The 22369-nt window shown below is 40.0% G+C and overlaps 1 protein-coding gene and 1 pseudogene across 1 annotated transcript; both read left to right on the top strand.

Annotated features, from left to right (window-relative positions):
• The first annotated feature begins 700 nt into the window (after positions 1 to 700).
• NME5 (NME/NM23 family member 5) lies at positions 701 to 18283 on the top strand. Its single transcript, XM_041760539.1, has 6 exons — positions 701 to 755; positions 1303 to 1474; positions 6018 to 6223; positions 6961 to 7061; positions 13726 to 13844; positions 18067 to 18283. Exons 2-6 carry the CDS (start codon positions 1346 to 1348, stop codon positions 18145 to 18147), a joined length of 636 nt encoding a protein of 211 aa, XP_041616473.1. The 5' UTR covers positions 701 to 755; positions 1303 to 1345; the 3' UTR covers positions 18148 to 18283.
• On the top strand, positions 9013 to 9520 carry LOC121494283 (annotated as a pseudogene).
• Positions 18284 to 22369: the final 4086 nt, after the last annotated feature.

A 22369-nucleotide genomic window follows, 5' to 3' on the forward strand; every position in this document is an offset into this window, starting at 1 on the left:
AAAGCTGAGATTTGGGGTGATGCAGTAAATGTTGCTCACTGTTTTTGTTTCATAGGCTTGATTTAGATGTAATTTAACAACTCTTATAACTGCTCTATAAATAAATGTTATTTCACAAGTTGAAGATTGCTTTTTTAATGATTACAGAATCTGGGAATAAATGGGACAGCATCTGGTAGAATGACTGTAAGGTATTTGACATGGGTTCTTACATAAAATGTCTGGAACGGGATGGTGTGGGATGAGGGGACAGTGCTTCTGATTTGTCTCATTATTTATAAGGTTGATGTAATTAAGGTGTCCTTGAAATGGCTATGAGGGTTAAATAAGATGAGGACAGGGATCCCTGGGTGGCCCAGCGGTTTAGCGCCTGCCTTTGGCCCAGGGCGCGATCCTGGAGACCCGGGATCGAATCCCATGTCGGGCTCCTGGTGCATGGAGCCTGCTTCTCCCTCTGCCTGTGTCTCTGCCCCTCTCTCTCTCTCTCTCTCTCTCTCTCTCTCTCTCTGTGACTATCATAAATTAAAAAAAATAAAAAATAAATAAGATGAGGACAATGTTGGAAAACGTCTAGTACTCTAAAATTGGCAAGGGGGGAATAAAGAGACTTGTAGTGGCCCCTTCTCTTCATTAAAAGGAACCCAAAGTCTGTGACGCGCTGTGCTGGGATTGGCCCTCTGGAGCCACCGTCCCTAAACTTTGCTTTGGGTCTCTTAGCAACCGGCTGCGGTGGCCCAGCAGGAGTGGGCGGCAGGGTGAGTGCGCACCGAAGGGCTGCTCCCGTGGGGTCTGCGAGTGCACTTCAAATTGGCACTAGGACCTGGGAATGCTGCTTTCCAGTCAGGCCAGATCCAGTGCAAGACCTTCTGGGAGGGACGGGGGAGGGGCTGGGGGGGGGGGGCCGCGGGGGCAGGGTAGACAGTTCACCAGCAGTCCGGAGAGTCTGCGCCGCGCAGGCCTTCAGGTTGCCCCCGGCCTCTGTACCTCAACGAAAGTGTTTAGGAAAACCAAGGGCATGAATTAGACATACAGTAGAAATTGTACTTTTTGTTTATTTATTTATGTAATCTCTACACCCATCCTGGGGCTCAAACCCACAAAATCCAGAGATGGAGGCACCTGCTCCTGGACTGGGCCATCGAGGCGCCCCCCCCCCCCGCCCCATTGTATTATTGAGACTGCTTATCGAAAAAGATTCGGCAGTTTCTAACTTTATAAGCTAATAAAATCAAGCGCCTAATAATGCTGTTTATAATCACAATTGCATTAAATTTGGGGTGGGGTTGATGCATGTCATTGCAGTTGATACCTGTGGAGAATCTAAATTGTACCCTGGAAAGGCAGAATGGAGCTATCAATGCCCCCACCTCAGATATATGTAGAAAAAACTTTGGCTATTATCAAACCAGATATTGCTGACAAAGAGGAGGAGATACAGGATATTATTCTCAGATCTGGATTCACCATTGTTCAGGTAACTTCTGGGCATGATGATGATGACGGTTTTTTTCTCTCTTTGCTCTTTAAAAAAAAAAAGTTTAAATATGTTAACCTATTCAGTGCTTTAGTGCTTAGTACTAAACTTAGATTTATTTTAATTTTTCAGTATAAAAGTTATATGTGTTAGTTTTAAAGTTTTTTTCAGGGGGTACCTGGATGGCTCAGTTGGTTAAGCATCTACCTTCTGCCCAGGTCTTGATCCTAGGGTCCCAGGATCTGCATAGGACTCCCCACTTCAGTGGGGAGCCTGTTTCTCCCTCTCCCTCTGCCACTCCCCCTGTTTGTACTCTCTATCAAATAAATAAAATCTTTAAAAAATTAAATAAATTCTTTCATTTTTCAAAAGGATATAAAACGAGAATTAATTTTTTTTTTAAATTTTATTTATTTATGATAGTCACACACACAGAGAGAGAGAGAGGCAGAGACACAGGCAGAGGGAGAAGCAGGCTCCATGCAGGGAACCCGAGGTGGGACTCGATCCCAGATCTCCAGGATCATGCCCTGGGCTGAAGGCGGCGCTAAACAGCTGAGCCATCGGGGCTGCCCAAAAACAAAATCTTTTTAAAAACCCACCACTGAAATACCATCTAGCAAAAATATAAAAGTGAATGGTACAAGTATGGAAGGGAATCTTGCAGTTACCTAACAATATTATATCTATCCTTTGGTTCAGCAGTTCTAACGTGGGAATCTCTGCTGTGACCCATGTATTAATATGAAATGACACATATACAGGTTATTTTTTGCAGCTTTGTTTATTTTTGAGGAAAAGATTGAAAACAACCCAGCCTTAGATTGGTTGAATAGAGGCTCCTGGGTGGCTCAGTTGGTAGAGATGTGACTCTTGACTTGGGGTTGTAAATTCAAGCCCCATGTTGGGTGTAGAGATTACTTTTTTAAAAATCTAAAAAAAGGGGATCCCTGGGTGGCTCAGCAGTTTGGTGCCTGCCTTTGGCCCAGGGCGCGATCCTGGAGTCCCAGGATTGAGTCCCACCTCAGGTTCCCGGCATGGAGCCTGCTTCTCCCTCCTGTGTCTCTGCCTCTCTCTCTCTCTCTCTCTGTGTGTGACTATCATAAATAAATAAAAATTTAAAAAAAAATCTAAAAAAAAAAAAAAGGGGAGGGCGGCCTGGGTGGCTCAGTGGTTTAGCACCGCCTTCCGCCCAGGGCCTGATCCTGGAGACCCAGGATCGAGCCCCACGTCGGACTCTCTGCATGGAGTCTGCTTCTCCCTCTGCCTGTGTCTCTGCCTCTGTCTCTCTGTCTCTTTGTCTAATGAATAAATAAATAAAATCTAAAAAAAAAGGGGGGGGGTATTGGTTAAGTGAACTCTGACAGGGGCAATACAGTAGCTCAGTGGTTGAGCGTCTACCTTTGGCTAAGAATCCTGGGCTCCAGGATTGGGCTCCAGGTGAGGAGCCTGCTTCTCCTGCTTGTCTCTCTCATGAATAAAAAAAAAAAAAAAAAAAAAACCCTGATGAAACCACCAAATTGATTACTATGCAACTAATTGAAAATGAAAAAAGAGGAACTTCTCCACATTCTGTTACAGACAGAAAGGAAGATGACAGCTGTATATAGCAATCTTTTGTGATAGAAAAATACATATTCATGTTTGCCAGTGTTTACAAAATGAAGCACTAGGAGATTAAAAATGGTTGCCTAAAAAAAAAAAAATGGTTGCCTATTTGAGGGCAAGGAAGAACAGGGTGAATTAAGACAGGAATAGAAATCTGATTTTTCAATATGCCTTTTTATAGTGTTTTGAATTTCATATCCCTCTAAGTTTTTTTTTTTTTATTTTTTTAAAGATTTTATTTATTTATTCATGAGAGAGAGAGAGAGGCAGAGACACAGGCAGAGGGAGAAGCAGGCTCCATACAGGGATCCTGATGTGGGACTCGATCCCGGGTCTCCAGGATCCGGCCCTGGGCTGAAGGCAGCGCCAAACCTCTGAGCCCCCCAGGTTGCCCTATCCATGTAAGTTTATTACCCATTAAGTTTTGGGGAAAAAAAACTATTAAATGAAGTCTACAAATAAGATAAAGATAACATATTTAAGTTTTTTTTAGAAGTCCATATTTTAGAAATAGTGAAAAACTTAAGTAGCTCATGTTAAATATGCCTATGAATCACAAATACACATCTTTATTTTTTTAAAGATTTTATTTATTTGAGAGCATGAAGAGAGGGAGGAGACAGAGAGAGGGAGAAGTAGGCCCCTTGATGAGCAGGGAGCCCACTTGGGACTTGATCCCAGGACCCCAGGATCATGACCTGAGCCAAAGGCAGACACTTAACTGACTGAGGCACCCAGGCACCTCACATCATAATTTTAAATAATAGAATCAAGGATTATACTAAATCAGGTGGTTTTGTAACTTCTCAGATTTCTTTTTCTTGACTATATGAATTTCAATATGAGAACCTACTTTGCAGTAGCTGGTCCTTGACTGGTGAGAATGTTAATTAGCATAAATACTAATATTTAACACTTTTCCTATCATCAGTAAATTTCTTTTTTTTTCTTTTCAGCAGTAAATTTCATACCCAAGAAAGCTTTGGTATAGTGTATGCTTCATTTTTGTTTTAATTGTGTTAAAATATACACAACATAAATTTATCATTTTTAGGTGTACAGTTTAGTGATATCAAGTACATTCCCTTTATTGTTCAGCCATCACCATCCATCTCCTATACTTTTTCTTCATCTGAAACTGAAACTGTGCTCATTACTCACTCACTTTGTTTACCCCTCTTCCCAGACTCTGGTAGGCACTATTCTGCTTTTTTTTTTGTCTCTCTGCTTTGACTATTTGAGATATCTCATGTAAGTGGAATTGTACAATATTTATTCTTTGTACTGTATGCTTTTAAAATAAGCTTTAGGGGCAATTGGGGTGGCTCAGTCCATTAAGCATCTGCCTTCTACTTGGGTCATGATCCCAGGTGTCCCGGGATCAAGTCCCACATTGGGCTCCCGGCTCTGAGGGAAGCCTGCTTCTGCCTCTTTCTCTCTCCATCTCTCATGAATAAATAAAATATTTTTTCTTTTTTCTTTTTAATTCATGAGAGACAGAGAAAGAGAGACAGAGACAAAGGCAGAGGGAGAGGCAGAGGCAGGCTCCATGCAGGACTCAATCCCAGATTCCTGGGATCATTCCCTGAGCCGAAGCCAGATGCTCAACCGCTGAGCCACCCAGGCGTCGCTAAATAAATAGAATCTTAAAAAAAAAGAAGACTTTCTTGTAGTTGGAAGTCCATTGAACTTGAACCTTTCTTGTTGCACCTAGGGAGACTCTGAAAAATGATGCATTCTTTCAGTAGGTGGCGGTCTATGCTTTGTTACAAAATAAAGTTTCCAAAAAAACCCAAAAAACAAAAAGCAAAATAAAGTTTCCTTTCCTGATACTATTTAATACTGCTTCTTTTTGTGAAAATATTCACCCAAATTCCAAAATATTTTACCTGGTCCTATTTTGTTAAAGATTTAAATTTCTTTATTTGACAGGGAGCACAGGCAGGGGGAACAGGAGAGAGCAAACTCCCCACTGAGCAGGGAGCCTGATGTGGGGCTCTAATGCAGGGCTGGGTCCCAGGACCCTGGGATCATGACGTGGGCCCAAGGCAGAAGCTTAACTGACTGAACCATCCAGGCACTCCTGAAGATTTTATTTTTAATCAGTCTTCATACCCAGGGTGGGGCTCAAATTCAAAACCCCAAGACCAAGAGTCACATGCCACATGCTCCACTGGCTGAACCAGCCAGGCTTCCTAACCTGATTTTTTTTTTTTTTTTTTTTTTAGTATTTCTTTATTTGAGAGACAGCGTGGTGGGGGCGGTGGATGGGCTGTGGGCAGAGGGAGAAGCAGACACCCTGCTGAGCAGGGAGCCCCATGGGAGGCTTCATCCTAAGACCCTAAGACCTGAGCCCAAGGCAGACATTAACCAACTGAGCCACCTAGACACTCCAGAATTACTAATTCATTATCCATTTTTTATTTTTGAGAGAGTGAGCATGAGGCAGGGAGAGGAGCAGAGAGCAAGAGCAAGGGTGAAGCAGACCCACTGCTGAGCTGAACCCTCCCTACCCCCCAGCTGAAGGCTCGACATCAGAGCCCTGAGATATCGGAGCTGAAGTCAGACACTTAACCAAGTGACTCACCTAGGTGCCCCTCATTATCAATTTGTTTTTTTTTTTTTTAAGATTTTGTTTATTCATGAGAGACAGAGAGGCAGAGACAGGCAGAGGGAGAAGCAAGCAGGCTCCATGCAGGAAGCCGACATGGGACTCAATCCCCGGTCTCCAGGATCAGGCCCTGGGCTTGAAGGTGGAGCCAAACCCCTGAGCCACCCAGGCTGCCCTACATTTAGCTTTCTTACCTCTCCCTTTCTTTGTAATACAAAAATCTCAAATTTATAATCAGATTAGTATTAATTTCAAGTTATTAATGACTTAATTATTATTGAACTGTCATTTTAAATACTTTTGTTGACTTTGTTTCTCTTATAGAGAAGAAAACTGCATCTCAGCCCTGAGCACTGTAGTAACTTTTATGTGGAACAGTATGGGAAAATGTTTTTCCCCAATTTAACAGCTTACATGAGTTCTGGACCACTTGTTGCCATGATATTAGCTAGACATAAAGCCATCTCTTACTGGAAAGAACTTTTGGGACCAACTAATACCTTAGTAGCTAAGGAGACACACCCAGACAGGTAACCTTCCAACGGGGAAAAATGGAATCCAACTATAAAAATGAAAAAAACAACAAAAAACACCCCCAAAATTGATTGTAATAGCAGTTTATTTTCATTTGAAAGTTTTCCTAAGCCAACTTTTTGGTTTTTTATTTGGGATGAGGGTGGAGTCAGTTTTACATTTTAGGTATATAAATGTTTATCTTAATACCAAGTACCCCTAAAGTCCTCAGGAATGTCTGATTTATGACTGATTAGACTAATTCTCTTATCCTTGAATTAAACTGCCACTGATGTAAGATTTTTCCATAGGAAAATTGGCATGGCTTTTTAAAATAATTTTGGTAGTAGAAGGCCAGAAAACCAGATTTTCAGCATTATCATCAAAGTTTGGAAACTAGGGAGGACATTGAATTCATAACATTTTTGAATATACGTTGCCTTTTCACTTCTCACAAAGCAACACCTCTTCACCCAACAAATTCCTATTTTCCCAATGTATCCCTCCTGCAGATTTAAATATAGTTGACACTCATCTAGATAGATTTAAGCTTAAATTCAAAATAGATTAAAACTTCCATATGTGAGAAGTGGCAATGCTTCTGTAAAATTCCTAAGTAGAATGCATATGTAAAGAGTAAGGAAAGGCTATCACATTGGATGTTCATCATCTCTAACATACTTTTATTTATTTATTTATTTATTTATTTATTTATTTATTTATTTATTTATTTATTTTTCTAACGTACTTTTAGTCTAAGGGCAATTTATGGCACAGATGACTTAAGGAATGCACTTCACGGGAGCAATGATTTTGCTGCAGCAGAAAGAGAAATTCAATTCATGTTTCCTGATGGTGAGTTACTGATGAGTAATTTAGTCAAGTACATTTCCCTGTTGCTTGCTTTTTCTTTCATTTGGGTGATGTAGCTAGGAAAGAACAGAGTTTTTCTCCGTATATTTTGTCATATTTTCAAGTTATAGTTACTTACAGTCTTGAGACCAAGAATGTAAAACTCAGTATTTCCCTCAGAACTAAATTGTGTCCTGTGGGGAATCTTTTTTGATGTTTACTTTTTTATTAGCCATGTTTAGGGTTTCTCTTCTCCTTTGTTGCAATTCCTGAAGTTCTCCCTAATGCATCAGTAAAGTTTGTTACACATGACAAAAGCAGTCTCCCTTGGAAATTATGATAGATTTCTCACTTTCTCTCATAGTTTATTGTGAAATTAGTAGGTCTCAGGCCCTTTTTTGTTCCCTTCCTATTATGGAAGTTGTAAATCTTCTAGATGTGGGCATAGTAAGGAACAGCATTGAGGTTTTTAGTTTTCAGTAATATGTTTAGGGCAGCCCAGGTGGCTCAGTGGTTTAGCACCGCCTTCAGCCCAGGGTGTGATCCTGGAGACCCAGGATCGAGTCCCACGTTGGGCTCCCTGCATGGAGCCTGCTTCTCCCTCTGCCTCTCTCATTCTCTCTCTCTGTGTCTCTCATGAATAAATAAATAAAATTTAAAAGTAATAATAGGGACGCCTGGGTGGCTCAGCAGTTGAGCACCTGCCTTCGGCCCAGGCCATGATCATGGAGTCCCCAGATGGAGTCCCACGTCAGGCTCCCTGCATGGAGCCTGCTTCTCCCTCTGCCTGTGTCTCTGCCTCTCTCTCTCTCTCTGTGTGTCTCTCATGAATAAATAAAATTAAAAAAAAATAAATAAAAGTAATAATATTTTTAGATCCAGAAGAAAACTTGGTGATTTCTGTTACAAAGAAAAAGATGTAAAGCCTTGGGAAGCTTCAAATATTTTTTTGGCCTATTATTTTTCTCTTAAGTCATTTAGGCCTATACCTTAGTATTTTCTACTGATGATTTATTCAAAGAAAACAAATCAGTCTTGGAGATTTAAAAGTCCTGAATTGGTGGGCAGCCCGGGTGGCTCAGTGGTTTGGCACCGCCTGCCACCCAGGGCCTGATCCTGGAGACGTGGGATTGAGTCCCACATCAGGCTCCCTGCACGGAGCCTGCTTCTGTCTCTGCCTCTCTCTCTCTGTCTCTCTGTCTCTCTCTCTCTCTCTCTCTCTGTCTCTCATGAATACATAAATAAAATATTTTTAAAAATAAAAGTCCTGAATCTTTTTTTTTCCTTTTTAAAAAGATATTTATTTATTTAAGAGAGAGCATGAGTGTGGGGTGGGGTGGTGGAGAGAGAGAAGCAGACTCCCCCTGAGCAGGGAGCCTACCAGTCACCCAGATGGGGCTCATCCCAGAACTCTGGGATCATGACCTGAGCCCAAGGTAGATGTTTAACCAACTGAGCCACCCATGCAGCACTATAGGTCCTGATTCTTAGACAAACAAAAGCTGATGGGTTTTGTTTTGGTTTTTTAGTTACTGATTTTTATTTATTTTTACTTTCATTTTTTAATTTTTAAGTAATCTCTACAGTGAATGTAGGGCTTGAATTCATGACCTTGAGATAAAGAGCCTCATGCTCCACCCACTGAGCCTGCTGGATGCCTCACAAAAACTGTTTTATAGGTATCTGTACATGAAAGGATTTGCCTACTTACATATTTTATTGTTATTGATCTAATTTTTATCATATGTCTCTTCCATTAGGGTATCTTTTTCTTTGGAATTATTTATTGTGGAAAATTTCAAACATCAAAAGTAGACAAAATAATAAATTTCTAATGAACTTATCACCCAACTTAGATAATTATGATCAGTCTTATTTCATCTATAATCTCTGCTTCAACTTCTCATGCTTCCATATTATTTTAAAGTACATCTCATCTTCTGGGCGCCGTGCTCCTGTCCCAGTAGACATGCCGCGTGGAAGCCGGAGCCACGCCTCCCACATGGCTCCTCCGGCCAGCCGGGCACCTCAGATGAGAGCTGCGCCTAGACCAGGGCCAGCCGCTCAGCCGCCAGCAGCAGCTCCGCCATCTGCTTGTTGGCTCACCTGCTGCACCCGGGCAGCCAGGTCTCATGGCCCAGATGGCAACCACTGCAGCTGGCGTGGCTGTAGGCTCTGCTGTAGGGCACACGATTGGGCATGCCATTACTGGGGGCTTTGGTGGAGGAAGTAACACTGAGCCTTCAAGGCCCAACATCACTTACCAGGAGCCTCAAGGAACCCAGCCAGCATACCAGCAGCAGTTTGGCCCATGCCACTACGAGATGAAACAGTTCCTGGAGTGTGCCCAGAACCAGGGTGACCTAAAGCTTTGTGAAGGTTTCAGCGAGGTGCTGAAACAGTGCAGATTTGCAAATGGATTAGCCTAATCAAGAAGTTCAAATTGGAAGATATGGAAAATCATCTCTCTTGACCAAGTTAATTTAGCATAAAAATATAATTAATAGAGAAGATATAAAGTGTAAAACCACCAGTTAAACCTCTCCTTCATCATTAAATACAGCTTTCTTCAGAATTGTTAATGAAAGAGGGTATTTTTAGTATAGAAGTTTATTGAGATGGTTTGAGTTGGGGGCTGGACAGATGTTTGTGTGCCTCCTTAAATCATACTGATTTAAGGAGTTGTGACGTTATCATTTATGAATTAATTAGAATAAAGTGATTTTCTCCCCCCCCCCAAAATAAAGTACGTCTCAAACATGAAATGTCTTTTTAATGGGATAGTACTTTAGATTTAGTCCTACTAGTGAATTACATCTTTCCTCTGACTCCAGGCATCTAACCTCTGAGTTTTTATCTTCTCATCAGTAAAATGCAAATATTATTAGTACCTTCCTACCTACTAGGGATATTGTTAGAGTTGAACGTATAAATGCATGTAAAATTCTTAGAGTGTTTGGTGCATATGTGCTCAACTATTAACTGCTATTATTGTTTTGTTTTTTCTAGTCCTTTTTGGGGGGAAGCACTTCTTACTCATAGGATTATATCCCTAAACTGGTATTTTAGATTGCTTTTGATTTTACCCATTAATTTGTCCTCTTAACATGAGTTTAAGAGACATAGTTTGACATTTGAGAAGCAGCAGTTGTAAGATAAATATAAATGATTACCTGCCATGCTGCAGATCTTTTCTGTGAGATTGTGAAGTTCTTTGGAGTAAATTCTCAGGGTTTGGGGTATGAGCTCCCTCTTGCTTAGCAGTCAGTCAAGAATCATGTGCAAAATCTTGTATGATGAGTCCTCAAGCAAGCCATAAAGATACTCAGACATGTTCCTAACCTTTGAAAAAAAAAGTAGTGCCCTTACCTCTCCCTTTCAATAGAGATGGCTAATTCATGGCTTTGCTATATTCCATTCCTTAACAAATTTATTGAATTACCTACTATGTGCCAGAAATATGAAGATGAATAAGAATATGTCCCTGCTCTCAAGATGATCATATTTTAAAAATCTATAAAAATAATACAATATATAAACTACAAATGTCATTAGAAATCTTCAAAAACTGCCATGAAGGTTCATCTGTGTAAGAAACATGAAAAGATTCTTTATGTTCACATTAATTTACCCTAACCTAGTTGCTAGACAAATAATAAATAACCAGCAAAAATATACAGAGGTAGATAGGCACCTGGTGGCTCAGTCATTTAAGCTAATGACTCCTGATTTCTGTTCAGATCATGATCTCAAGGTTGTGGGGTTTAGGCTTTCAGCAGGGAGTCGGCTTCAGGATTCTCTCTTTCTCTTTGTCTTTCTCTGACCCACCCCTCCTTGCTCATGTGCACTCTATTTCAAATAATCTTTTTTTTTTTTAAATTTTTTTTTAAATTTATTTATGATAGTCACAGAGAGAGAGAGAGAGAGAGAGAGAGAGAGGCAGAGACACAGGCAGAGGGAGAAGCAGGCTCCATGCACTGGGAGCCTGATGTGGGATTCGATCCCGGGTCTCCAGGATCGCGCCCTGGGCCAAAGGCAGGCGCCAAACCGCTGCGCCACCCAGGGATCCCTATTTCAAATAATCTTAAAAAAATGTAGGAACAATCTAAAAATGAAAGAAATAATGTCATTCACAATAGCATCAAAATAATAAATACTATTTCACTCAGAGGTGGGATTTACAAAACAAAATAAACAAAGAAAAAAAGAGACCAAAATACAGTCTTAGAAACAAACTGTTGAAAGAAAGAAAGAAGAAAGAAAGAAAGAAAGAAAGAAAGAAGAAAGAAAGAAAGAAAGAAAGAAAGAAAGAAAGAAAAGAAAGAAAGAAAGAAAAGAAAGAAGAAAACAAACTGTTGGTTACCAAAGAATAGCTGGGTGGGGGATGATGAAATAGGTGAAGGGGGGATTTTTTTTTTTTAAGATTTATTTATTTATTCATGAGAGAGAGAGAGAGAGGCAGAGACACAGGCAGAGGGAGAAGCAGGCTCCATGCAGAGGTCCTGATGTGGGACTCGATCCTAGGACCCTGGGATTACGACCTGAGCTGAAGGCAGATGCTCAACCACTGAGCCACCCAAGCATCCCAAGCGGGGGGGGGGGGGGGGGGGGGGGGGGATTAAGAGTACACTTGAACACTGAGCAATATATAGAATTGTTTAATCATTATGTTGTATACCTGAAACTAGTATAACACACTGTGTGTCACTTATACTGAAATTACATAAATAAATAATACTTAGGGATAAATTTAACAAAAGAAATGCAATTCATATACACTGAAAGGCATAAAACACTAATGAAAGAGGGACACCGGGTGGCTCAGCAGTTAAGCATCTGCCTTTGGCTCAGGGCATGATCCTGGGGTTCTGGGATCAAGTCCCACATCGGGCTCCCTGCATGAAGCCTGCTTCTCCCTCTGCCTGTGTCTCTGCCTCTCTCTCTCTGTGTCTCTCATGAATAAACAAATAAAATCTTTATTTTTTTTAAATAAAATCTTTTAAAAAAATTACTGAAAGAAGTGAAAGACTTTCTAAAATAAAGAGACATCCCATATTGATGGATTAGAAGAGTCAGTATTGTTCGGATGGCAGTTCTTTCCAAACCAATTAATTTAATGCACTTCCTATCAAAATCCATACATTCTTTTATGTAGAAGTTGGCAAGCTGATTCTAAAATTTATATGGAATTGCAAAAGATTTAGGCAAGGTAAAACAATTTTTAAACAGAAGAAATAAGTTGGAGAGCTTCCACTAACCTTATTTCAAATCTTACTATGAGACCACAATAATTAAGAGATAATTAAGACAGTATTTTACTAGATATTTAGATTATGAAACAGAAATGAGAATCTAGGAATAAATCCTTACATTTATGGTCAGTTGATTTTCAACAAAAGCACCTGGACAGTCTGATGGGGAAAGGATGATCTTTTCTGCAAATGATGCTAGGACAACTGAATATCCACATGCAAAAAAAAAGAGAGAGAAAGAATTCAGATCCTTATTTTGCACCTAATACAAAACTTAACGATGGATCATAGACCTAAACACAGGAGCTAAAAATATCTAGAAGAAAACATGGAAAATCTTCATGATCTTGGGTTGGACAAAGGGATTTTTTAAAATATGACATCAAAAACATGATACAAAAAAATACTGATAAATTAGGCTACCTCAAAATTAAAAGAAATATGAAGATGAATAAGAATATGTCCCTTTTGGGCAGCCCTGGTGGATCGGCGGGTTTAGTGCCGCCTCCAGCCCAGGGCGTGATACCGGAGACCCGGAATCGAGTCCCACATCAGGCTCCCTGCATGGAGCCTTCTCCCTCTGCCTATGTCTCTGCCTCTCTCTCTCTCTCTGTGTGTGTCTCTATGAATAAACAAATTAAATGTTAAAAAAAAAAAAAGAATATGTCCCTTTTAATGTTTCAAAAGCCATCATTAAAAATATTGAGGGGACGCCCGGGTGGCTCAGAGGTTGAGCATCTGCCTTCAGCTCAGGGCGTGATCCCGCCAGGGATGAGTCCCGCATCAGGCTCCCTGCAAGGGAGCCTGCTTCTCCCTCTGCCTGTGTCTCTGCCTCTCTCCCTCTATGTCTCTCATGAATAAATAAATAAATCCTTAAAAAAAAAATATTGAGAAGGGATCCCTGGGGGATCCCTGGGTGGTGCAGCGGTTTAGCGCCTGCCTTTGGCCCAGGGCGCGATCCTGGAGACCCGGGATCAAGTCCTGCGTCGGGCTCCCTGCACGGCGCCTACTTCTCCCTCTGCCGTGTCTCTGCCTCTCTCTCTCTCTCTTTGTATCTCTCATGAATAAATAAAATCTTGAAAAAAAAAGATTTATTTATTTATTCATGAGGGAGAGAGGCAGAGACATAGGCAGAGGGAGAGGCAGGCTCCTTGCAGGGAGCCCAAAATGGGACTCCATCCCAGGACGCGAGGAAACACCCTAAGCCAAAGGCAGATGCTCAACCACTGAGCCACCCAGGTGTCCCAGTGCTTGTGTGTTTTTGAACAAACTATGTATGCTATGTGTCTAGTTCTGTTTTCTTTTTATGAAAAAAAAAAAAACTATAAGTATCATCTACTAAAATTTATTTCTTTGTAATGATTATGTAAAATTTCATCATTTGTGTTTTAAGGGGAATACATTTGTATTTGCAGTGATTATTGAGCCCATTCCAGTTGGACAAGCTGCTAAGGACTATTTAAATTTATATGTAACACCAACTCTGCTTCAAGGACTCACAACACTTTGTAAGGAGAAACCAGCAGATCCTTTTGTAAGAACTCTTTTTATTCACACTAAAGAAGTTGTCTATAGTTTTCATATTTAGAATATTGTATTTTTTTGAAACAGTGGAAGTATTAAGAGCATTTTAAAAACCATTTCATATACATTTTAGATACTTATATATCATATACATTTTAGATACTTATATACTTTTGATTACTTATTCTTTTGTTGCATTTTAACTCAAGAACATTGTTCCTATAATGCAAAAAACAACATTGTTTCTATTTTTTCTTTTTTTTAAAGATTTTACTTATTTATTCATGAGAGACAGAGGCAGAGACACAGGCAGAGGGAGAAGCAGGCTCCATGCAGGGAGCTCAATGTGGGAATCAATCCTGGGACTCCAGGATCACACCCTGGGCCAAAGGCAGGCACCAAACCACTGAGCCACCCAGGTGTCCCATCAACAACATTGTTCCTAAATACATTTTCATTTACTATGGCCTTCAAATGCAGAGCATTGTTTTGGGGTATAATTTATATAATCAAATGATAAAATTAGATATATATTTGAATTTTGTTCAACATTTTAATTTTTAATGATATCTAAATTTTTCCATTGAAAATATATTTATTCATGTCCCTAGATACCTCAGCATTGTTCAGTCAGGTGGAAGAATAGTTGGGTAAGAGGAACTAGTAGGTTGTCCAGGGCCATATGTCTTCTCTGCTCCTTCCTTGCAGGTCCTCCCACTCATTTGAAGACTGAGAAATAATCAAGGAAGGTTATTTCACTTATTTATTTTTAAGTAAGCTTTATACCCAACATGGGGCTTGGAACTCACAACTTCAAAATCAAGAATGGCATGTTCTTCCCACTGAGCCAGCCAGTCACCTCAGTAAAGGTTATTATAATTACCAACCATGACAAAATATCTCTAGCCTCTGTTACCATTCTAAAAAGGAATCCCCTTTGGAAGACAAAAGATTTAATCTCTCCTACTAACTTTGTCACTTTTACCAAAAATAAAAGATAGGCAGGTTTTTCTCTTTTTTTTCCTTTTATGTATTTTTCTTAAATATACCCAATGTAGAGGTCGAACTCATAATCCCCCGAGATCAAGAGTCACACACACCCTACTGACTGAGCCAGCCAGGTGCCGCTAGATAGGTTATTTCTTTAATAGACCTTTTTTTTTTTAATAGACGTTTTCATTGTGACAAAACATATGTTTATTTAGTAAGAAAACTGATACTACTGAAAAATGTAAAGAAAAGAAAAAGATACCCCTGGCTCCATTTCCTTAAGCCTGTCTTTGAAGTCATTTTGCCTGGATTCACCTCTGATTCCAGATATCTAACCTCTGAGTGTTTCTCTTCTCATCAGTACAATGCAAATAGATTAATACCTGCCTACATAAAAGGGATATTGTTGAGGTTAAATGTATAAATGTACAGGGGGTGCCTGGGTGGTTCAGTCAGTTAGGCACTTAACTCTTTTTTTTTTTTTTTTTTTTTGAAGATTTTATTTGACAGTAAAAGAGAGCGAACAAGCAGGCGAAATGGAGGGCAGAGGGAGAAGGGAGAAGCAGGCTCCATTTGGAGCAGGTAGCTCAATGCAAGACTCGATCCCAAGACCCTGGGATTATGACCTGAGCTGAAGTCAGATGCTGAATCAACTAAACCACCCAGGTGCTCAGCATCTGACTCTTGGTATCAGTTCAGGTCTTCATCTCAGGAACATGAGTTCAAGTGCCACATTGGGCTCCATACTGGGTGTGGAACCTACTTAAAAGAAAAAAAGGGGCAGCCCTGGTGGCCCAGCGGTTTAGCGCGCTGCCTTCAGCCCAGGGCATGATCCTGGAGACCCTGAATCGAGTCCTACGTCGGGCTCCCTGCATGGAATCTGCTTCTCACTCTGCCTGTGACTCTGCCTCTCTCTCTCTCTCTCTCTCTCATGAATAAATAAATAAAATCTTTAAAAGAGAAAAAAGTATGAATGCATTTAAAATTCTTAGAATGTCTGGTGCATACATGCTCAAACATTAACTGGAATTTTTTAAAAAGGATTTTATTTATTTATTCATGACTCAGAAAGAGAGGCAGAGGGAGAAGCAGGCTCCCTGCAGGGAGCCTGATGTGGGATCCCAATATTTATTTTTACCTAACATTAACATTTACAAATGCTAGCTACTAAACACACCATTTGATACTTTTTACCTTGTATACTCATATTTATTATAAGTTATTAAATAACACCACAAACAAAATTGCCCTGTTTTAAAAGAAGAGCTCATGGCATTTTCTTGAATTGATGTTTTGCAGTTTATTAATTGGTCACATATAGATAATAGTTTAGGTCGTTTCTACTCTTTTGTTATTATAAACTGCCAACAGTGAATATTTTCATTCATATGTCTGTGTACCCTATGTCTATAGGATAAATTCCTACAAATGGAAATAGTAAAAAAAATAATGCTATTTTTAAAATAATGTTGTTTGATGTGTTTGATATGTACAATTTTAACTTGGATGAGTATTGCCAAATTTTGTAGTGATTATACCATCCTATACTCTGGTTAAAAGTGGATGAGAGACACCTGGGTGGCTCAGTGGTTGAGCATCTGCCTTCAGTTTAGGGCGTGATCCAGGGATAGAGTCCCATATCAGGCTCCCTGCATGGAACCTGCTTCTCCCTCTGCCTCAAATAAATAAATAAAATCTTAAAAAAAAAAAAAAAAGTGGATGACAGGAGGCTCCTGGGTGGCTCAGTCATTGGAACATATGACTCTTGAGTTTGGGGTCATGACTTAAAGCTCCACATTGGGTGTAGAGTTTACTTTTTTAAAAAAAATGTAGTTGGGATCCCTGGGTGGCACAGCGGTTTGGCGCCTGCCTTTGGCCTGGGGCACGATCCTGGAGACCCGGGATCGAATCCCACATCGGGCTCCCGGTGCATGGAGCCTGCTTCTCCCTCTGCCTGTGTCTCTGCCTCTCTCTCTCTGTGAATATTATAAATAAATAAAAATTAAAAAAAATAAAAATTAAATTAAAATTAAAAAAATGTAGTGTCTGACTGGCTCAGTCAGAAAAGCATGCAGCTCTTGATCTCAGGATCATGAGTGTAACCCCCACCATGGGTGTAGAGACTATGTAAATAAATGAAAAACTTTTTAAAAAAATGAAATCAGAAAATTCTCCAAGTTTGTTTTTTGTTTTCATGATTGTTTTGTATATTCAGAGCCTCTTGAAATTCCATATGAATTTGAGGATTGACTTTAACATTTCTGCAAAACCATTTGTTAGGAATTTCATAAGGATTGGATTGAATCTGTAGCTCACTTTGCATAATAATGACGTCTTACCAGTATTAAGTCATTTGGGGCACCTGGTTGGCTTGGTTGGTGGGGCATGGGATGTTTGATCTCAGGATTGTGGGTTCAAGTCCCACATTAGGTATAGAGATTACATTAAAAAATAACATTTTTTTAAAAAAAGAAAAAAATAGTATTAAGTCTTTCTATCCATGAACACAGGTTATCTTTACATTTACTCAGGTCTTTAAATGTCTTTCAGTAACATTTTAAAGTTTTCAGTATACAAGTTAGTTAAATGTACTCCCAGATTTTTTTTTAATGCTACTGAATTGAAAGTCATTACTTATTTTCCTTTTTGAGTTATTGCTGATATGTAGAAACACAAATGATTTTTTTTAAAGATTTTATTTATTCATGAGAGACACAAAGAAAGAGAGAGGCAGAGACACAGGCAGAGGGAGAAGCAGGCTCCATGTAGGGAGCCCCACGCGGGACTCGATCCCAGGTCTCCAGGATCATGCCCTGGGCTGAAGGCGGCGCTAAACCACTGAGCCACCCAGGCTGCCCAACACAAATTATTTTTGTGTTGATCTTTTCATCTACAACTTTGCTGAGTTCATTTATTAGTTGTAGTAACTTTCTTGTGGATTCTTTGGGATTCTATATGTAGGATCATGCCATCTGTTAAAAGGAGATAGTTTACTTCTTTTCCAATTTGGATCTATACTTCACAATCTTGCATAATGCAAAACTTAGTGTTTCAGTTTTTTAATGGTCATTTTCTCATTCTCAGTGATTTTGAAAATGAAGTTTTAAATTGATATATATTTATACTACTTATAGTGTAAGTTTGTATATATAGTATAAATTTATATCATTCATAGTATATATTTATTATTTATATAGTATATATATTGAAATGTTTATTAAGTTTTTTTCTTTTTTCCATAGATTTGGCTAGCTGATTGGCTACTGAAAAATAATCCCAACAAACCAAAGCTTTGTCACAATCCAGCTGCAGAAGAACCTTAAAGTTCCTCAAAGGACAAATCACTATCTTATTGTAAAATACATGCTTCTACATTAAAACAAACAAACCTTCCTAACAGTTTAAGTAACTACATGCAAAATAAATTGTTTTTAAAAATATAAGTTTTAAAGTATGTGTTTTGTGCATAGGATAGCATTTTCTAAGGTAAAATATAGCTTTAGGGTATGATTTTTATTTTCCAGTAAAAAATTGATTTTATCCAGAAGTATTTAGAATATTAATGAGACAAATGTTAAGTTTCTTGTGATCGTAAAGTGGTATCCAATTAAGAGAACAGCAATTAATTTGTATAAGACACATTGGGGGTGCCTGGGTGGCTTGGTTAAGTGTCTGCCTTTGGCTCAGGTCATGATCCTGGGGTCCTGGGGTCCTGGGATTGAGCCTCACATCAGGGTTCCTACTCAGCAAGGAGTCCTTCTCCCTGCCACTCGCTTGAGTCTCTTGCAATCTCTTTCTCTCTCTCTCTGGTAAATCTTTTTTTGTTTTTTAAGATACGAACAATTTTTTTTAAAGATTTTATTTATTTATTCATGACAGAGAGAGAGAGAGAGTGAGAGGCAGAGACACAGGCAGAGGGAGAAACAGCCTCCATACAAGAATCCTGATGTGGGACTTGGTCCTGGGACTCTGGAATCAGACCCTGAGCCAAAGGTAGATGCTCAACCACTGAGCCACCCAGTTGCCCCTCGTAAATCTTTAAAAATAAAAAACACATTAGAAACAACTGAAGATGAAAAGTCCATGTACCAGCAAAAACCTACTTTAGATTTCTTTGCTGCTTGACATTCCCCTGCTGTGCCAGGCAAGGGTAGTGGCTGCTGAAAATGCCACTAGGACAGGGCTAGCTAAAGACACATTTGATAGGGTGTTAACTATATAGAAAATGACACTGTACAGTTTAAAAACAAGTTTCCCACAGTTTTACATTTCACTTTTTTCTTCAAAAGGAGTAAGTTGTATACAGGGAGGTTAAGTACTTTAGAGATGAGAAAGAAAGTAGAACCCACTTATTTATCATCATCATCATCATCATCTTCATCTTCCTCCTCATCCTCTCCATCTTCTAATCCTTTTTCTGGTTTTCAGCTTTGAGGACTCTTTTTTTTTGTCACATAAACTTATTTTCATATTTTATATCTCATATTTCAGCAATTTATCTGCTTTATCTATTTCTCCTCAGCAGCCATGTTGTCCTAAGGCTGCTTGTCATCTGCAGCAATGTTATTCCACATCTCTCCCTGTTCCTTTGCAGCATGACCAGTGCATAGGCAGGATGTTCTCCTTGGATCGGGGGCATTACTCAACAAGACTCAAGGTAGCCTCTTCGGTGCATCTGGATCCTTGACCTTTGTTTTTGTTTCTCCTTTAGGAAGAATGCAGTTTTCCATTTCTTTTGCAACTGCCTTGTCTGCATTTGCCATGTCTTCAAAGTTACCTTTCTCTTCAGCAGACATGTCCTTCTACCTCTCTGGGCACTTTTTGTAAAACTCGGAGAAGGTCACAAGTATCTGGTTGCTTCTCGTGCTCCTCTTGGCAAGTTTGCACTATGATGACATTTTGCTTCTTGGTCTCTTAGGATCTTCTCTGTCTATGTATGGTTATTTTTTTTCAGTGTAATACAGAAGCACGCAGTGCCCATCTGGCTCTGACTTGCCCTGGTCCTGTCTCTTGGGAGCAGTACACTGCAATGGCTGTCAGCTTACGGTATGATTTTAACAATGATGTAACATTGAAGGATAGAAGACTGATAGAAGATGTTGCTTATTATTATTATTTTTTTAAGTTAGAGAAGTAGGACATGGAACTTTTTTTTTTAGTAAGTTCTGCATGGAGCTTGAACTCATCACCCAAGTCACATGTTCTACCAAATGAACCAGCCAGGCACACCACAACACAGAATTTTAGTTATGATATTTTCCTAAGCATATATCCTCCATCTAGATGCATTAATGATATACAGTTCACACCATTTAGTTTTAAAAGTATTTAAGTATCTAAATAATTATTTTGTATAATTAAAATGGTCTGAACTGTGTTATGATTTTAACTAATCATTTATATATATTTCCTCAAGTGCCCTCCAACTGTGACCAGACAGTAGGGTAGCAATTCACCCCGGTTTGCCTATTACTTTCCTGGTTGTGTAACTGAAAGTAATGCATCCTGGAGTTTCCTTAGTCCTGAGCAAAAAGGATGCTTGGTCACTCTACCAAATAGTCCTTAGGTTAGTGTTTCCCAATTATATTTTTGGGATAAGGTATGAGTTTCAATGGAAAATGTAAAATTCTTACTTTTTAAAAAATATTTTACTTATTTATGAGAGACACAGAGAGAGACAGAGACACAGGCAGAGGGATAAGCAGGCTCCATGCAGGGAGCTCGATGCAGGACTCAATCCCAGGACCCCGGGATCATGCCCTGAGCCAAAGGTAGATGCTCAACTACTGAGCCACCCAGATGTCCTGGACCCTTGTTTAGACAGGGAAGCTGCAAAACACCTTTTTGAGGTAACTGGGAAGATTTGAATCCAGACTGAGTATTAGATGAGATGAAAATATATCATCTTGGAAGGTAAAGATTAGTAACTGGAAAAATGCATTATAAACAATATGCACAGGGACGCCTGGGTGGCTCAGCAGTTGAGCATCTACCTTTGGCTCAGGGCCTGATTCGGATTCCTGGGATCATATCAAGCTCCTTGCATGGAGCCTTCTTCTCCCCCTCTGCCTGTCTCTGCCTCTCTTTCCGTGTCTATCATGAATAAATAAATAAAATCTTAAAAAAATAAACCAATTCAATGTGATCTCACTTTGATGAAAAAGATACACATATGAAAAAATATATATATATATAAAAATACATATATGTTGGGCAGCCCTGGTGGCTCAGCGGGTTAGCGCCGCCTTCAGCCCAGGGTGTGATCCTGGAGTCCTGGGATCGAGTCCCACGTCGGGCTCCCTGCATGGAGCCTGCTTCTCCCTCTGCCTGTGTCCCTGCCTCTCTCTGTGTCTCTCATGAATAAATGAATAAAATAAAATCTTAAAAAAAAAATTAGAGTGGAGACGCAGAGGGGCAGAGGAAGAGGGAGAGAATCCTAAGCAGTCTCTACACCTAACACAGAGGACTGTGGGGCTCAATATCACAACCCTGAGATCATGACCTGAACCAAAATCAACAGTCGGACACAGGGCACCTGGGTGGCTCAGTTGGTTAAATATCCAGCTCTTTTTTTTTTTTTTCCACATTGTGATTTATCATTCATGAGAGACACACAGAAAGGCAGAGGGAGAAGCAGTCTCCATGCAGGGAGCCCCATGTGGGACTCCATCCTGGAACAGGGATCACACCCTGAGGCAAAGGCACAGGCTCAAGCCCTGAGCACCCAGGTGGCCCAAACATCCAACTCTTGATTGCAGATCAGGTCATGATCTGAGGGTCTTGGGATCAAGCCCCGTGTTGGGCTCCCTGCTCTTTGGGAAGTCGGCCTGAGGATTCTCTCCCTCTCCCTCTGCCCCTCCCCCTGTTCACACTGTCTCTCAAATAAATAAATAAACCTAAAAAAAAAAAAAAGGCACTTAACCAATTGAGCCACCCAGGCACCCCTAAAAAGATAAACACCTCGATAGATATCAACTTAAAAGGGTTCTTTATCAATAGGCTATCTATCACCGAGATGTTTTACAAGTTCTTAGTGCTGGTGTAGATATGAATTTTTGGACATACTCCTCCTGAGACTGATATACCTGCTTCATTTCAGAACACTAGCATTGGGGGCTGGGAAAACAAACCTAAATATACATAGGCAGGGGGATAAGTAGGCGCCATACAGGGAGCCGCATGCGGGACTCCATCCCAGGATCCCAGGATCGCGCCCTGAGCCAAAGGGAGACCCTCAACCCCTGAGCCACCCAGGTGTCCCCAAACCAAAATCTTAATAAAAAGTAAGTGATAGGGATCCCTGGGTGGCGCAGCGGTTTGGCGCCTGCCTTTGGCCCAGGGTGCGATCCTGGAGACCTGGGTTCGAATCCCATGTCAGGCTCCCGGTGCATGGAGTCTGCTTCTCCCTTTGCCTGTGTCTCTGCCTCTCTCTCTCTGTGACTATCATAAATAAATAAAAATTTAAAAAAAAATTAAAAAAAAGTAAGTGATAGATTTTATATATTTTTTAATATTTTTTTAAAGATTTATTTATTTACGATAGAC

The sequence above is a fragment of the Vulpes lagopus genome, chromosome 7 (genome assembly GCF_018345385.1).
Source record: "Vulpes lagopus strain Blue_001 chromosome 7, ASM1834538v1, whole genome shotgun sequence".
Lineage (NCBI taxonomy): Eukaryota > Metazoa > Chordata > Mammalia > Carnivora > Canidae > Vulpes > Vulpes lagopus.

What these genes read in the sequence shown, in the direction of transcription:
- NME5 (XM_041760539.1), top strand. Translation starts at nt 1,346, where the DNA reads ATGGAGCTATCAATGCCCCCACCTCAGATATATGTAGAAAAAACTTTG. An exon ending in AAGGAGACACACCCAGACAG is followed by an intron (nt 6,224 to 6,960) that starts GTAACCTTCCAA and finishes ACGTACTTTTAG; the next exon opens with TCTAAGGGCAATTTATGGCA. An exon ending in TCAATTCATGTTTCCTGATG is followed by an intron (nt 7,062 to 13,725) that starts GTGAGTTACTGA and finishes TTGTATTTGCAG; the next exon opens with TGATTATTGAGCCCATTCCA.